Source organism: Coenobita brevimanus, chromosome 71, assembly GCF_032717465.1.
Source record: "Coenobita brevimanus isolate Jiangsu-jjx chromosome 71, ASM3271746v2, whole genome shotgun sequence".
Lineage (NCBI taxonomy): Eukaryota > Metazoa > Arthropoda > Malacostraca > Decapoda > Coenobitidae > Coenobita > Coenobita brevimanus.
In genome coordinates, this window is record NC_137024.1 from 30864055 (window position 1) to 30882954 (window position 18900).

Sequence of the window (18900 nt, forward strand, 5' to 3'; positions counted from 1 at the left end):
CATTGGAAAAAGACAACATATACATATGTTGGGGTATTTAAGGAGGCTGCCTGGTAGCCCGCAGCAATGTTTACCAACAATCTCTCTGCCTGGCCAAGACGTTTACCAACCATTGCTCTGACCGGACACGTCAGTGTATCCTGTGTCAAAGCAACGGGAAACTTACCGTAATGATTTAACCAAACCTAACCTAACCAAACCAAATCCAACCTAACCTCACTTGCATTTGACAGCCAGCTTTCACATTTTAAAATAAGCATTAAGAACATTAAATATGGCTGGGTACTGGCAGACGTCAGCAGAATATTTACTCAGTCTAAATCCTCACTGCTTTAGGAGTAAGTTTATAAACATCCCCGGTAGCTGTGCTAATCCAGAATAATAAGTAATCTGTGAAAGACTCATTTTAACAGAAAATATGGAAAGGCCACACCCGTTTGGTAAAGAATTAATATTTTAAAAATGCCCTGTATCTACGATAAACTATAAAGCATTACAAGTAACCCATGAAAGACTAATTTCAATAAGAAATCAGGGGGCTAGACCTAGATAGATCATATAGCCCTGCTAGTGTGATGGGAAAGCACTGGTATTATTATACAAGTTGTCAATATGCAGTACAGGGATATTACCACCATAAACTAACAGAATATTACCTAAGAATGCTAATGAACCCGCATTCGGAAATCGATATTTAGTGATAATGAATTTAATTAAAATTCCCCCCAAAACCATACCTTGGATCTTGATTCGGCCAGTCCGTGTAAAAAATGCACGCGTTCATATATGTGTTTCTCCTTCCACTGACTGCATATGCATCTGCTAGGTCTGCTTCACCCACTCATAGGCATACTTTACGTCATGTGACTGTATTCTACCAATCAATTTGAAGCATGGTCGTTGATTCCTTCTGCATGGAAAATTCAAATCCTTCTTGGTGTGCCGTTCGATGAACAAGGATGTGATCTAAGGACCGGGTGTAATATTGATTATTTACGCGTTATTAAGCATTTCCTCTCGGAACCGGAGGAAGCCACTGAGTTGTCGAGAAAACACGGTGTATTTTTTCTGCTAGTTTTTTATGAGATGTGACTTTGGCCTCCATTTTTTTCGGAAATGCTTCATTTTGCCCCTTTTCCAATCATGAACTTCGAGTGGATGAGGAGGTGAAATAATGCATTTTCGACAGAAAACAAAGACTAAAATCACTCAAATCACATAAAAACCACCAGAAAAATATACTGCACAACCTGGACCATCGTCTCTCTAAGGTAAGCATTTCACCGTAGCACGTTAGGTTTGGTTAAGTTAGGTTAGTTTAGGTCTGGTTAACCAGTCGTGCAGTATATTTTTCTGGTGTTTTTTTTATGCGATTTGAGTGATTTTTTACTTTGTTTTATGTCGGTTGATTACGTTAGGTCTGTTTGGTTGAGTTAACTGGTTGTGCAATATATTTTTCTGGTGGTTTTGATGTGATTTCAGTGATTTTTACCTTTGTTTTCTGTCAGTCAGGTTATGTTAGGTTAGGTCTGTTTGGCTGGGTTAGGTTAGGTTAGGGCTGTGGTTAGGTTAGGTTAGGGCTGTGTGGTTAGGGTAACCGGTTGTGCAGTATATTTTTCTGGTGGTTTTGATGTGATTTCAGTTATTTTTGACTTCCTTTTATGTGGAAAATGCTTCATTTCACCTCCTCATCATTGGAAATGAGGCAAAATAAAGCATTTCCAACAAAAATGAAGGTCAAAATCACTCAAATCTCACCAAAAACTACCAGAAAAATATACTGCACAACCTGGGGGGGTGTATTGGCAACTTGTAAAAATTTACCATGGCAACGTTGGGTCTGGTTAGTACTTGGATGGGTGACCGCCTGGGAACACCAGATGCTGTTGGCATAACGTTCTCCCTACGTGTCAAGTGGGGTTGGTGGAGGATTAGTGCCCCTCCCTGTAAAACAATTAACTCTAAGCCTTGGCCACCCCATTTGGGATACATGGCGTCTGGCAATGAATGAATGAATGAACTACCCCTCCCGGCAGGGCGACTACCCAGGTGGGGCGTGAACTCTTGACCTCGTGGTCTCAAGTCAAGCGCTCTACCACTGAGCCACCCTGCTCCCCATTCATAACACAAGTGGGTGCAGTTAACCTCGCATCCAGAAAGTAACTAAATTATAGTAAAGTTTGCTAAACGATTAAATCAACAGGCCTATGGGCACACTTCTTTGAGAGGATGCTGAACAGGCACAGAGCAGGACAACACTGGTGTTTCCACTATATGCAGCAACGGAAGCCCAAGAACTATACCGTACTCTCGGACACTAAGAGATACAAATTTGGATTTTAACATACTACAGCGAATCAACTTCGTTCAGAGCCAACCAAAGTTCATACCAATATGGTCACTTTTAATTGGTACTTACATGCACATATATTACAATCCATATGCACAGAAAGACGTTTACTCACCCTCACTTATTCTAGACTATAACAACGATATCCAATGGTCAAAAATTGCAACAAAATCAACAGAGAAACCCCATGCGCTACGTCGCCCCTCGTGTTCTTGTTGACATTAAAATATCTACATGAGTATTTTATTTTATACAGTTAGATATTTGTCACACATACTAAATCTTTCTCTTTGCCGGGAAAATATGTGTAGTAACAAGAGTAATTTCTCTACTTAGACTGAAAATTTAATGATACTTTTAACTTTTGGGAAAAATTTGACGACCTGTAACAGGCTGGAAATAATAATTATTCTTTAACTTTATGCATAAAATATGGACTGAAGTTTCTTAATACTATGTCAGTGAGTAGCATGAGAGCTGAAGTGCATATTATATTGACAATCTGAGAAACTATTGCAGTGGGGAATTATTTTGGCGGGGGAAATAGACATGGCAGGGGAAAAGGTGCTGTCAGCTGAACATGCCACAAGTCACCATGACTGTAATTTAAAGTCGTCTGTTTTACAAAGAAATTAGGTAATGAATCTTCGGTAGCACACTGTTTAAGAGAAATATATTTTCTGAACGAGGTGAGTGGTAAAACACATGTAAGATACATATTACCAATTGAAATGAGAAGTACCTGAGAGAGGGGAATTAACTTCATGACGTAAGAGCTATAGGGATTATTTAGGTGGGGGGAAAAGAAGCAGGATAAATGTGATAGTGGCAGGAGACGACAGTCCGGCAGCTCACCATGGCACCTCTTCTTGCCAGGGTACTTGCTCCGCGCCTGACGCTGATCACCAGGACAATGTCTTCTTCCGGATTTCTCATCAACGAACCCAAGTATGCCTTTCTGAAGGAACTAGGGCTAGAGGAGGGCAACAAGGGCGTCTACAATGGTACCTGGTTTGGCAGTGGGGAGGTGAGAAAGAAGAGAAATATATAGACAAAGTTTTATTCTCGATGGGAACGTTGGTCACTTGCTGTGTGAAAAGGTCCTAGAATTTAACGATACGTAATGGTTTTGACTAAATGGTGATTATAGTTCTCTGATAATGTAAGTTTATCCTTAGGTGAAACTCAGTTTTGTTGCAGATTTGGAACTGACAGGTTGTTTAAAGTTATTAATTTTTGCGAGACATTTGTTAGCATGTATTTCACTGTAGGTTTACATAAAGCGTGAATGCAACCACTTGCGTGAGGAGCTGGCAGAGTTGTTAAAAGTTATAAATAGCGTCTTGGGAGACGGCGTTACCAAATCAAGTGTCGTGCCATTATTTAGAATTCAAAAGATCTTTTTCATAGTGACACATAATGAGTGCAAGGAACTGAACACATTATTTACTAGTGCTGCATGGTAACAGTGCAAGAATACTAGGAATAAGATGTAAATAATTATAGACGGTAATGTCGGGGCTGTGGCCATGGCAACACCAGCCTTGGCCTCAGATTGGCTGGGTAATTGTTGACTCCCCTCACCCAATGGTTGCTCGTTAGCCTGCCACATGGCACTCCCGGGATGACTGAACAGTTGGGCACAGAAAATCAGATAATTCGTTTATATGTAGTATATGCAGTGTATATTAGGGGGGAGGAGAAGAAACACGTTACACGTGCATGCTTATTTGGAAAGTTTTAATGCTCTAGCCGGGAATCGAACCCGGGAGTTTTACTGTAGATAGAAGGTAGGTTTATGTACGAAACTACAGTTAATAATCTCAAGGTAAACTTTGTAGGATACTATAATAACTATGTTCTTAATGGCACAGACATTCAGGATTGCATGTTTGTGCAGTGCTTGAGTAGTTTTTTGCTCACAAGTTTAATGTTTTCCTTCCAGTGGGATCTGGGGTATAGCAAGGGTTGTGAGTGACCGTGAACTTGTGGTGCGTCCCTAGATCGTATTACACCCTCCCTGCCTTACTCTGCCCTCACCCTAACTTCACTACTTGATCCTACCCATCCCATACCCGCACTGTCCTACCCTCACCCTCATCGCCTTACCCTTACCCTCACTGCCCTACCCTTACCCTCACTGCCTTACGCTCACCCTCACTGCCCTACCCTTACCTTCACCCTCACTGCCCTACCCTTATCCTCACCCTCACTGCCTTACCGTCACCCTTACAACCCTACCCTTACCCTCACTGCCCTACCATCACCCTCACCCTCACCCTCACTGCCCTACCCTTACGCACACACTCACTGCCCTACCCTTACGCACACACTCACTGCCCTACCCTCACCCTCACTGCCCTACCCTTACCCTCACTGCCTTACCTTCACCCTCACTGCCCTACCCTCACCCTCACTGTCTTACCCCCACCCTCACTGCCCTACCATTACCCTCACTGCCTTACCCTTACCCTCACTGCCCTACCCTCACCCTCACTGCCCTACCCTTACCCTCACTGCCCTACCCTCACCCTCACTGCCTTACCCTTACCCTCACTGCCCTACCCTTACCCTCACTGCCCTACCCTCACCCTCACTGCCCTACCCTTACCCTCACTGCCCTACCCTCACCCTCACTGCCCTACCCTTACCCTCACTGCCTTACCTTCACCCTCACTGCCCTACCCTTACCCTCACTGCCTTACCTTCACATTCACTGCCCTACCCTTACCCTCACTGCCTTACCTTCACCCTCACTGCCCTACCCTTACCCTCACTGCCTTACCCTCACCCTCACTGCCCTACCCTTACCCTCACTGCCCTACCCTTACCCTCACTGCCCTACCCTTACCCTCACTGCCCTACCCCCACCCTCACTGCCTTACCCTTACCCTCACTGTCTTACCCCCACCCTCACTGCCCTACCCCCACCCTCACTGCCCTACCCTTACCCTCACTGTCTTACCCCCACCCTCACTGCCTTACCATTACCCTCACTGCCTTACCCTCACCCTCACTGCCCTACCCTCTCCCTCACCCTCACTGCCCTACCCTTACCCTCACTGCCTTACCCTCACCCTCACTGCCCTACCCTTACCCTCACTGCCTTACCCTCACCCTCACTGCCCTGCCCTTACCCTCACCCTCACTGCCTTACCCTCACCCTCTGCCCTACCCTCACCCTCACTGCCTTACCCTTACCCTCACTTCCCTACCCTCACCCTCACTGCCCTACCCTCACCCTCACTGCCCTACCCTCACCCTCACTGCCCTACCCTCACCCTCACTGCCTTACCCTTACTTCCCAACCCTCACCCTCACTGCCTTACCCTCACCCTCACTGCCTTACCCTCACCCTCACTACCTTGCCCTTACCCTCACTGCCTTACCCTCACCCTCACTGCCCTACCCTCACCCTCACTGCCTTACCCTCACCCTCACTGCCCTACCCTCACCCTCACTGCCTTACCCTCACCCTCACTGCCTTACCTTTACCCTCACCCTCACTGCCTTACCCTCACCCTCACTGCCTTACCCTCACCCTCACTGCCCTACCCTCACCCTCACTGCCTTACCCTCACCCTCACTGCCTTACCCTCACCCTCACTGCCTTACCCTTACCCTCACCTTCACTGCCTTACCCTCACCCTCACTGCCCTACCCTCACCCTCACTGCCCTACCCTCACCCTCACTGCCTTACCCTTACTTCCCAACCCTCACCTTCACTGCCTTACCCTCACCCTCACTGCCTTACCCGTACTTCCCAACCCTCACCTTCACTGCCTTACCCTCACCCTCACTGCCTTACCCTCACCCTCACTGCCTTACCCTCACCCTCACTGCCTTACCCTTACCCTCACTGCCCTACCCTTACCCTCACTGCCCTACCCTCACCCTCACTGCCTTACCCTCACCCTCTGCCCTACCCTTACCCTCACTGCCCTACCCTTACCCTCACCCTCACTGCCCTACCCTCACCCTCACTGCCTTACCCTCACCCTCACTGCCTTACCCTCACCCTCACTGCCTTACCCTTACCCTCACCCTCACTGCCTTACCCTCACCCTCTGCCCTACCCTTACCCTCACTGCCCTACCCATACTCTCACTCTCACTGCCTTACCCTCACCCTCACTGCCCTACCCTTACCCTCACTGCCCTACCCTTACCCTCACTGCCCTACCCATATTCTCACCCTCACTGCCCTACCCTTACCCTCACTGCCCTACCCATACTCTCACTCTCACTGCCTTACCCTCACCCTCACTGCCCTACCCTTACCCTCACTGCCCTACCCTTACCCTCACTGCCCTACCCATATTCTCACCCTCACTGCCCTACCCTTACCCTCACTGCCCTACCCTTACCCTCACTGCCTTACCGTCACCCTCACTGCCTTACCCTTACCCTCACTGCCCTACCCTTACCCTCACTGCCTTACCCTCGCCCTCACTGCCCTACCCTTACCCTCACTGCCCTACCCTTACCCTCGCTGCCCTACCCTTACCCTCACTGCCCTACCCATATTCTCACCCTCACTGCCCTACCCTTACCCTCACTGCCCTACCCTTACCCTCACTGCCTTACCGTCACCCTCACTTCCCTACCCTTACCCTCACTGCCTTACCCTTACCCTCACCCTTACTGCCCTACCCTTACCCTCACCCTTACTGCCCTACCCTTACCCTCACCCTTACTGCCCTACCCTTACCCTCACCCTTACTGCCCTACCCTTACCCTCACCCTTACTGCCCTACCCTTACCCTCACCCTTACTGCCCTACCCTTACCCTCACCCTTACTGCCCTACCCTTACCCTCACCCTCACTGCCCTACCCTTACCCTCACCCTCACTGCCCTACCCTTACCCTTACTGCCCTACCCTTACCCTCACCCTCATTGCCCTACCCTTACCCTCACCCTCACTGCCCTACCCTTACCCTCACCCTTACTGCCCTACCCTTACCCTCACCCTCACTGCCCTACCCTTACCCTCACCCTTACTGCCCTACCCTTACCCTCACCCTCACTGCCCTACCCTCACCCTCACTGCCCTACCCTCACCCTCACCCTCACTGCCCTACCCTTACCCTCACCAGAACAAACGCCGCCCCACTCTCTATCATCCATCACCTCTCCTTCTGCCACAATGAAACTCACACACACACACACACACACACACACACACACACACACACACACACACACACACACACACACACACACACACACACCACATCACTTACTCTCACACACCATCGCACCCCCTTTGGCACACTAAGGCCACACTCCCTCTTACAAAACGCTACACTAGCCCGAGGACACTACGCGGTGCCACATACGCTCTCCCCTGCCACCACACTTGCATCACCACCCTTACACACCACCACACACACTCCCTGATACCACCACACTCACTCCTCCACACCACCACACTCACTCTCCACCACCACCACATTCACTCCCCCACACCGCCACTCTCACTCCGCGACACCACCATACTCACTCGCACACACCACCACAGTCACTTCCCAACACCACCACATTCACTCCCCAGCAGCACCACACTCACTCCCCGACACCACCACACTCACTCCCCGACACCACCACACTCACTCCCACACACCACCACACTCACTCCCACACACCACCACATTTACTTCCCGACTCCACCACACTCACTCACACACACCACCACATTCACTCTCAGCCATCACAACATTCACACCTACACATCACCACTTACACTCCCACACACATCACCACACTCAACTCATGCACACCACCACTCACACACCATCACAGTTTTACCCACCATAACACACACACACACACACACACACACACACACACACACACACACACACACACACACACACACACACACACACACACACACACACACACACACACACACACACACACACCACCACACTCACACTTCACCACACTCACACCTCGCACTCCACCACACTCACACCTCGCACCCCACCACACTCACACCTCACACACCACCACACTCACACCTCACACACCCCACCACACTAACACCTCACACACCCCACCACACACACCTCACACACCACCACACTCACACCTCACACATCACCACACTCACACCTCACACACACCACCACACTCACACCTCACACACACCACCACACTCACACCTCACACACACATCACCACACTCACACCTCACACACACCACCACATTCACACCTTACACACCACCTCACACACACCACCACACTCACACCTCACACACACCACCACACTCACACCTCACACACACCACCACTACACTCACACCTCACACACATCACCACACTCACACCTCACACACACACCATCACACTCACACCTCACACACTCCACCACACTCACACTTCACACACACCACCACACTCACACCTCACACACACCACCACACTCACACACACCACCACACTCACACACACCACCACACTCACACACATCACCACACTCACACCTCACACACACCATCACACTCACATTTCACACACTCCACCACACTCACACCTCACACACATCATCTTACTCACACCTCACACACACCACCCCATTCACACCTCACACACACCACCACACTCACATCACACACACCACCACACTCACACATGCCACCACATTCACACACACCACCACACTCATACACACCATCACACTCACTCAACACCATACTCATTCACCACACACACACAAACACACACTACTACTGCTATTCACACTGACACTCATTAAAACACACACACACACACACACACACACACACACACACACACACACACTACTACTACTACTACTACTACTACTACTACTACTACTCACACTGACACTCATTAACACACACACACACACACACACACACACACACACACACACACACAGCACCACCTCATTAACACATGCTGCCAGACTCACACACACCACTACACTTACCCACACCACCACACACACACACACACACACACACACACACACACACACACACACACACACACACACACACAGCACCACCTCATTAACACATGCTGCCAGACTCACACACACCACTACACTTACCCACACCACCACACACACACACACACACACACACACACACACACACTGTAGTACACACACGCTGGTGCAGTGGTAACGCTCTCGCTTGCCAACTGGTGGACGGGAGTTCGCACCTCGCTCAGGTTGCGAAAAGTTTCACTGCCGAAGTGGGTGGTTACTGTCCCCCTTGAGCAAGGGGACGGGTGTGTGTGTGTGAAGGTCACAGCCTTGCCCTTAGATCGGACTATATGAGCTCTAAGCTCCCTTCCGGGAGGGTAAAAGCTGACTATCACGACCATCAAGTGATCCTGACCGACCCGGTGAATTACACACACACACACACACACACACACACACACACACACACACACACACACACACACACACACAAAATGATATCTTGTCAAATCACTCTGTAAGGAGACTTTTTCTTCCAGTACATTAATCATTAGTACCGTAATTCATTTCACTGAAATTTTACTTTCTGGGTTTAGAAACCCAGAAATCATGAACAATTATTGACTGAAACTGCACACAAAAAATAAAATGTTGCTTTTGGTGATGATGGTAACAATGATGATGATGAAAGGGATATGGGAGCAAATAACCTGCTTGTAGGGTTGAGGTGAGACGGGTTGATAGGGTAGACAAGTGTTTCAGGCTGGACCTGTTTGTTATGTCTTCTGTTCTCATCATAATTGTAACCCTGTTTTTCTAGTTAATAATAAATGGGCTAAGTAGGATCCATGTACAGTATAGGAAAGCTAAAAAATGGTATAGCATTTAACTGAGTGCTCTTTAAAGCTCTCTAGGCCGTCCATCCAGCATATACCATTCAAGCCTTTTAAGTTCTCTTCTCCATCCAGCAGGTGTGGTATTCCATGCTGTGTGCTTCATCTGATTAGATTTCTCTTACAGTACTAGTGCATTAGATATCTCTTACAAACCATTGGATAAACACTATACAGTAAATAGACTAGGCTATATATGTTAAGTTTTACCAAATGTAACAACCAGTCAGCTTTATGTGTCATGCTGTAGTTTAGGTATGGTACAGTATTTCCAGCAGATACTAAGTGTGGTGTTACTCTGTCGTAAAGTAATATTATTTTATACATCATTGTCTTTTAGCTTTCTTGCTGTATGTAAATAATTCTGTAGTAGACACCAGATTATTTTATTTCTGGTAGCCCATTGTGGTCTGATTCAGATGCAAGGTATTCCTGGTGCTGCATCTGAAATAATGTTGTCTTTGATAACTTTATAACTTAAGTGTGACAAGAATGGATTTTAATATGATCTGTGCTAGGTTTTCCTTCTGTTGCATGAAGTATTTCTACAACTTTTTCTCGTATGATATGGTTGTTCAGTACAACTGCCCCTTTATTACAGTACCATTCTTTATTTTTTGCAGCCACTACTACTAGACACCTGTGTTTTAATCCATTCCGATGGGAATCTTTTTAGTGCAATGGTTTACAAAATTCTCCATGTGCCCCATAAGTGTGATAACTTGTGCTTTATTCTCACTACTACTAGACATCTAGCCACTGTACCATATTCAGTACAGTACTGGTATTAGGTAGAAACCTCTTTTAGTGGAGGGTTGCTCTTATACTGTTACCTCATTCACCTTCATTCTCACTTGTTCAGCTTCACATCCTATTTTGGCGTGTCCCCATTCCCCTTCACATTTCTCTGACTCCCTCTCCCCTTTCATATCTTCCCTTATCCCTGTCCCTCATCTAAGTAGCTATCTATCTGTCTGTCTCTGTCTATCTATCTGTCAATCTATATCTATGTATATATCTATATATCTATATCTATCTATATTTTTCTATGTATCTATTTATATAGTGTATATATATTTATATATATATATATATATATATATATATATATACAGTATATACAGTACCCTCGCGTCCAACACACGTTAGTCCAGCACGATTCACGTCCAGCACAGAGAGCAAATAGTTAGTATTATTTAATACGATTTAATTACTGCAACACGAGTGTGTTAGCATAACACGCACAGAGCTCCGAGAAGTGGGCAAAATCCGCCAAGTTCACCTCTAGCACGATCACCCCCGGTCCAACACGGTCATACTGGACATTCCCACAATGATGATAGCCAATGAAAACTTCTGATCAAGTAGCCTTCCCCGCCCACTATCGTGACGTGATCGTGATGCCGCCCAATTAAAAACGCTTCTGCTGTCACGTGATGTTTTGTTTAAATTTCTCCCGCCACAGCGCCACTCAGTAGCATAATTCGCATTGGAAGGTGCTTTTTTCTTGCTGCATTTTCTGCCCTTGTTACTGCATTTTACCCTGCTCACGATGCCTAGGAAGCCTTCTGAGAACCCCAAGAAGCGTCGGCACCTCCCTCAGGCCACCAAGCTAGAAAGCATCGAGAGGAAGAAGAAAGGGGAGAGGAAAGTTGACACTGTCAAGGCCTACGACATGAATGAAACCAACGTGAAGACCATAATAAAAAACCAAGACAAGATCCTGGCAGCAGTGAAGGCTTACAGAGTGCTAGGACAGGCAGAAGCAGGACCTTCCATGGCTGTGGACGAAGATAGTGATTCTGAGTGTGATTTCGAAGGATTTATGAGGGAGGTTGAGGAGGAGCAGCAGCCATTACCCACTAGTGACGCCAGCAGCCATCCTCTGGGGACCCAGTAGGACTACCTACAGCCTTGGATACCACCTTCCATTCCCAGCAAGCCCACCAACACTATCGTAAAAGGTTAGTTATCATTCATAGCACAGTACCATTTATTATAATTACAATAGTACCAATATATGTATAGGTATATGGTAGGTATTTAGGGTGACTTTTCCTAGGGTTGCTGACATAATTCATTTTTCCCCATAAGCTCTATTGTTTGTCCAACACGTAACCCATGCATGAAAATATTACGGTGTTGGACGCGAGGGTCGTTTTCGTTTTCGTTTTTAAAGGCTCCAACATACTTGCATGTGTCGGCCTTGGTCACCTAATGGCGGCTCTCCATGCTGCACGATCCATTGCAGCCTCCCTGTTCAGTCCCTTAACCCTAAGGTCACACTTAATGACCTCGTCCCATGTCTTTCTCGGTCTACCCCTCACAACCCCACCCCCAATATTAACACTTCTCACCTTCCTCACCCAACTATCATCCCCCATCCTCTCCACATGTCCAAACCACCTCAATCTACCTCTCCTCATCACAACACCAATACAGTCCAGTCCCATCCTACCTCTCAACTCTTCCATTGTAAACCCAGCCCCTCCAGGCCTTGGACGCAGGGACGCACTGCACATCCACCTAATCACTGTCATTTCTGTACGTCTGAGCCGGCGAATGTCTTCCTCCTTCACTGCCCAGGTCTCACTGCCATACAGCATTACACTCCTAACACACGCTGCATACAAAGACCCCTTAGCACGTAGGGAGAGCCCCCTCAATGTCAGGAGAGGCAAGAGCTCCCTGAACTTCTTCCAACCACTTCTCACCCTAGCCACAGTGAAGGCCCACCTCCAGCACACAACATGTCTCCTAAATAACAAAACTCTTCCACACACTCAAGAGATTCACCAGCAAGTTCAATTCTTTCACGTCTGACGATCTCCACCTGCTCACCCCGGCATGCCGTACACATAAAATCAGCATTATCTCGCAGTCTACCTCTGATACCACTACATCTCTTATGCACCCATTTATCACACACACCGCACAAGATGGAATTACTTCCCACGCCCTTGTGGCAAACTGCACATGGCCACTCTCCCTCGTCTTTGACAGTACCGCCACCAACCCTAGATATCATCACTTTTGTTTTATGTGCATTTACCCTTAAACCCTTTTGCCCCATACCATCTCTCCACTTCCTAAACCTTTCCTCCGCCTCCCTTTCATTCTCTGCAATCAACACCAAATCATCAGCATACAACAACTCCCACGGGAGTCCGTTTCTAAAGTCACGTGAAAGGGCTTCAAGTATCATGATAAACAACATGGGACTCAAGACTGACCCCTGATGCACACCAACATTCACGGAAAACTCATCACTCAAATCTCCATTCACTCTCACCTGGGTGTGAGCACCCACATACATGGCCATAACCACCCTAACCAGCCACTCCTCCAAGCCAAGCTTTCTCATTGCCCACTTCACCACCTCTCTAGGGACTCTGTCAAAGGCCTTTTCCAAATCAACAAAAACAAAATAAAGATCCCTTCTCCTACCAATATATTTTTCCTGAAGCTGTCGAACAATGAATATGGCATCAGTGGTCCCCCTACCTGGCATAAACCCAAACTGCATCTCATCAATATTCACTCTTTCTCTAATCATACCTTCTAAAACTCTCTCCATTACCTTCATTATCTGATCTAAAAGCTTTATACCTCTATAATTCCCTCTTTCCAGGGCATCACCCTTCCCTTTATACACATTTACAATTACACTCTTCAGCCAATCATCTGGGACAACACACTCATAAATAATCCTATTTATCAGGTCAGTGACTAAACTCACCCCTATATCGCCTGAGGCCTTCAACATTTCGGCAGTCAACCCAGACACACCTGCTGTATATATACTAGGGCCCAAACCATTCTAAAAAAAAGTGACATCTGGACTTCTATTCTGAAAAAGTGACATCTGGACTTCCCCCTGCTAACCCTGACTTTTTCCAATATATCAGACTGTCTTATTTTCATGACCACCTTCCAAAGCAGTTTCTTACACTCCCTCCATTTTCACTCTAATTTCTTCCAAACTTCACATCCAGTATATCATACTAGTTTTTTCACTTACCTCCTGTTTGCTACATATGATTTCTTTTCTGTAGTCTTTTCACCTACCTCCTCTTCTCTGCATACAATTCCTATTCTATCTCTCCAAGTAGCAGTGGTACTGTTTATCTGTAATGTTTTTCAGTCTTGTTTATACACTTTTTGTTTATACACTACTTTTACTGCAGCAGTATACCTTGCAGTATTGTCACCCTGTCATCCTATGCTGCATCCTCACTCCTGTTGATCCAACCCTCAGGTAGTAACATCATTCTGCCCAGCCAACAAGCGGCCCATTGCACAGGTGACCCAGGGCACCCCAGACGACCTGGACAAGTGTGTGCAGGCCAGTCAGGATGCATGGCAGGTGTGGGCTGACCTTCCTGCACCCCAGAGAGGAGAGATTGTGCGGCAGATTGGCGAGGCACTAAGGCAGAAACTGGTGCCACTTGGACAGTTGGTAGCACTGGAAATGGGTATGGCACTTTGCACCATATTAAAAGCGTTTAATTTCATCTGTAATTAGACTGAAGTATTGATAAGTGCAGTATTGGAGCAGCTAATATATTTAGACATGTTCTAAAATAATACAGTACAGGACAGTCTATATAGTAATGGGTATGCCTCACCTTGATGTTTCTATTCCAATATTTTATATACTGAGGTGATAGCCCAGTCTGCTAGTGTGTGGAGCACAGGTATTTTTGCTAACATACGACATTAGTACTGGTAGCTAGTCAGCCATGCTGTGAGATTGATGTAAAAAAGAAAAAAAAACATAATGCAAGAAAAGGGTTATAGAAAGTAGAAAATGATGCAGGTTAGAAAATGGTAATGCTTACTGATTGCAGCACATGATAAGTTTGTTAATGGCATGAGGGTGTAATACATGGACCACCTTGTACTCTGTTGACTTTAAACTAAACTCAATCCTCGTAAATCGCGTGTTCATAAATCACGGATTCGTAAATCACGGCTAGGTGGCCGTCAGACTACCGGCAACCTTAAATCACTGTTAAGTCACGAAAATCGCGGATCTAGGCACCCATGTTGGCCTTTTCTGAGGAGAATTGTAAACCGCGACATTCAAATTGAAAATCGCGACCCAACTACCAATCACCGCATGTCCCTGGTGGCATATGTGCATACTAATGCCGCCATGTTGTTGTTGTTCTTGTCCCACCAATCTGTACACTATAGACCGTCGCCGTAGAGTACAAGAGCTAACTGCCTTTTTTGTGCAACTTCCCCCCACCTCGTACCTGCCATGGCCCCTCCTGATCCCCCAATGAAGCGCTCTAAGCAGTATGGCGTCAAGAAGCTGCCGCAGTTGTTGTACAGTCAACATTTGGAGCTCATTCGTCGTGTTGAGAGGGGAGAGAAGTTTTCAAAGCTGGCGAAAGAGTTTGGGAAGAACAAGTGCTGAAAGGTTCTAAGTTCTTCCCAACACCACACCACTCCATTCACTTATGCAATTTCGTCATAGGATTAAGGTGAGATCCCTTAACATGGCATATTTCTATTTAATACATGCACTGAATATTCCTAAATTTGTATGTTTATGTTTGATGGTGCCTAGATAGGTGTAGATAGGGTGCTGTGGGGGCAGGTTGGCGAAAGTCCAGACCCAAATTGATTTTTCACATACGAGTTATTTTTTATAAATCACGGAATTCGTAAATCACGGCAGTGGTCCAGACCCAAATTGCCGCAATTTACGAGGATTGAGTGTAGTTATTTTACTTTTTTTTTTTACAGTCTCTGTACATCATTTTACCTCTGCCTAACTGGGATATAGTAACATGCAAATAGTAACTTGTTATTGTTAAATAATTACCAACCATTTAACCCCTAAACCGCGGGGTTGTTTTTGCTTGACTTGCGTGTCTCGCGGGCATATTCGCGCTCCGACAGACTCTAAAAATATTTGCCAAAAATCAGTTATTAGTCCTAGAATATTAAAATTATATATGCATATGGCACATACCTTCAGCTTTCTCCTGGGATGTTTGTTGAGCCTTTGTCGAGTACCGTAGGACTTGTGGAGACCTCTGAAGTTGGGTAACGAAGTCTACATGTTACACTTCCCGACAACCCGTAATGTGATTACCACAGCCTGATATTGTCACTAGAAACACTATTCTATGATTCTTAAATAGTTTGGAATCCATGCTCCAAAAAAAAAAACACTGTGAAAGCAATGAAAATTACGAGCGCGTATGACCTTCCCACTTGCTGTGGTTCGCCGCTGGTGTTCTGTCATTTATTATTCATAAAAACACTCACACTTTATATTTCTATTACACTATAACACTTATATATATCTACAGTCTTTGTCCATAAGTTTCCTTCCTTGGGGGAAGCAGCCTAGGTATATAGATAGATAGATAGATAGAATAGTAGTTTATTGTCACTGTAGGCATTCAATTTCTCTTTCAGTAAAATACGTAGCATTCACTTTCTCGTCCTGTATACTAGCGTTGAGAATGAATCTGTCACTTTCATTTTCACTTTCATAACTCATAGTACTCATACATGCTAGAGTGAAACTTTCACTTTCATTACTCCTAGTATATATACTCATATTCTTATATTGTCTATCTATCTATCTATCTCTATCTATTGCCAGACGCCTCAATCCCGTTTGGGGTGGCCACAAACAAATCGCCTCCACATCGCCCTGTCCCCCACCATTTCACTGCCCTGCTCCCAACTCACACCTCCCTCTCTCATGTACCTCTCCACCCCATCCCTCCATCTCATCCTCGGCTTCCCCCTTCCTCTTCCCCCCTCCACCTCACTCACATACACTCTCTTTGTCAGTCTCTCACCCTCCATCCTCTCCACATGGCCAAACCACCTCAGTGTATTCCTCGTAATGCTTCCTATCACATCCACATCCACACCACAACGCTCCTTTATATCCTCATTCGTCAGCCTGTCTCTCCATGTGACTCCACAGGCTCCTCTTAAATAACTCATTTCCACTGCTCTCACTCTTTACTTGTGTCCTTCCAACAACGTCCAAGCTTCACTTCCATATGTTAGAGTTGGTATCACAATACTGTCATGCAGTAACTTTTTCACTTCCATGCTCACTTTCCTGTTTCTTATCACTGCTTTCAAGGAACCAGCAACCTTTCTTCCCTCCTGTATCCTTTCCAGCACTTCACCCTCCAAACCTCCATCCTTACTCATCACACGACCCAAGTACTTAATCGTACTCACATTTTCCAATTCCTCACCATCCAACCTCGCTGTACATTCACTGACTTCACCTCTCTCAAAGACCATCACTTTACTCTTCCCTACATTCACCTTTAGATTCCGTTTCTTGCACACTCTTCCAAACTCATCCACCAAGCCTTGCAGCTCCCTTTTGTCTTCACTCAACAACACAGTATCATCAGCAAACAACAGTACAGGAAGTTTCCAAACACTATCCTCTCTCACCAGGGCCACTCCAACATCCACTACCCTACCTTGTACCTCTTTTATTACCCCATCCATGTACTGATTGAACAACCATGGAGACATGACACATCCCTGTTTCAACCCAACCTTCAAAGAGAAAATTCACTTAGTTCACCATCCACACGCACTGCAGCCTTAGCACCATCATACATACTCTTCACAGCATTCAACAACTTCCCATCTACTCCATATTTTCTTAATACTTTCCACAATCCTTGTCTATCCACCCTGTCATATGCTTTCTCCAAATCCATGAAAGCTGCATACAACTTCTTTCCCTTCTCTAGAAACTTTTCCACTAAAGATATAAGAATGAATATCTGATCTACACAACCTCTTCCCTTCCTAAAGCCTCCCTGTTCTTCTCCAACTAATTCCTCTGTTCTTTCTCTAACTCTGTCAAAAAGTATCCTACCATACACTTTTCGTATTATACTAAGAAGACAAATGCCCTTATGATTACCACACACTTATTTTTCCCCTTTGCCTTTGTACAAGGGAATAATTATACCTGACTTCCAATCCTCCGGGACTCTACCTTCCTCCCAGGCCAATCTGCACATCATCCATATCCATTCTACTACTATCTCTCCCCCATGCTTCAGCATTTCACCACACACTCCATCAATTCCTGGGGCTTTCCCCAATTTAACTTTCTTCATTGCTTCCACAACTTCTATCCTACTGATTTCTTCCTGTCTTCTCACCTCCCGCCTTCTCCCAGCCATTCCCCAGCCACTTATCCTCGCATTACTTCCATCCTGTATGTTCAACAATTCCTTAAAGTGTTCTCTCCATCTGCTCACTTTTTCTCCCTTCTCCACTAGTAATCTACCATTTTTATCTTTCACTCCCCTGCTAACCTCACTTCCACCCTGTCTTACTCTCTTCACCTCTTTCCAGAACATTTTCTTACATGCCCTCCACTTTACACTCAAATTCCTTCCAAATTCCTCATCCACTCTCTTCTTACTCTCTCTTACTAATCTTTTCACCTCTCTTTCTTTCTACATATAACTCTCTCTTCCACCTCTCAACTTCTTCCAAGCTCCTATTTCTCATCCATTCATTGTATGCTTTCTTCTTTTGTGCCGCAGCCTGTCTCACCTCTTCAGTCCACCACGCTGTTCCTTGCACCCCCCTCGATCTTCTCTTCCTCCCACACACCACATCACATGCTGCACATATTTCTTCTGTAAATATCCTGCACACACCTTCCACG

The 18900-nt window shown here is 46.1% G+C and overlaps 2 protein-coding genes across 3 annotated transcripts in view; one reads left to right on the plus strand and one right to left on the minus strand.

The window, feature by feature from the left end:
- The window catches only part of Non1 (nucleolar GTP-binding protein 1), an 82041-nt gene extending 79482 nt beyond the window's left edge, over positions 1–2559 (minus strand). Inside the window, exon 1 of the mRNA XM_080277979.1 lies at positions 2466–2559. The gene's annotated coding sequence lies outside the window, so the exon portion shown is untranslated. The remainder of the gene's footprint in view (positions 1–2465) is intronic.
- Positions 2560–3206: 647 nt separating this feature from the next.
- Aldh7A1 (aldehyde dehydrogenase 7 family member A1) overlaps positions 3207–18900 on the plus strand; it is a 45301-nt gene continuing 29607 nt past the window's right edge. The window contains exons 1-2 of one of the 2 annotated variants that reach the window (XM_080277982.1): positions 3207–3377; positions 14464–14680. In XM_080277982.1, the coding sequence (XP_080134108.1) occupies positions 3207–3377; positions 14464–14680 (388 nt within the window). Of the gene's footprint in view, positions 3378–4048; positions 4179–14463; positions 14681–18900 lie in introns of those variants that run through there. The other variant, XM_080277983.1, reaches the window with a different exon arrangement.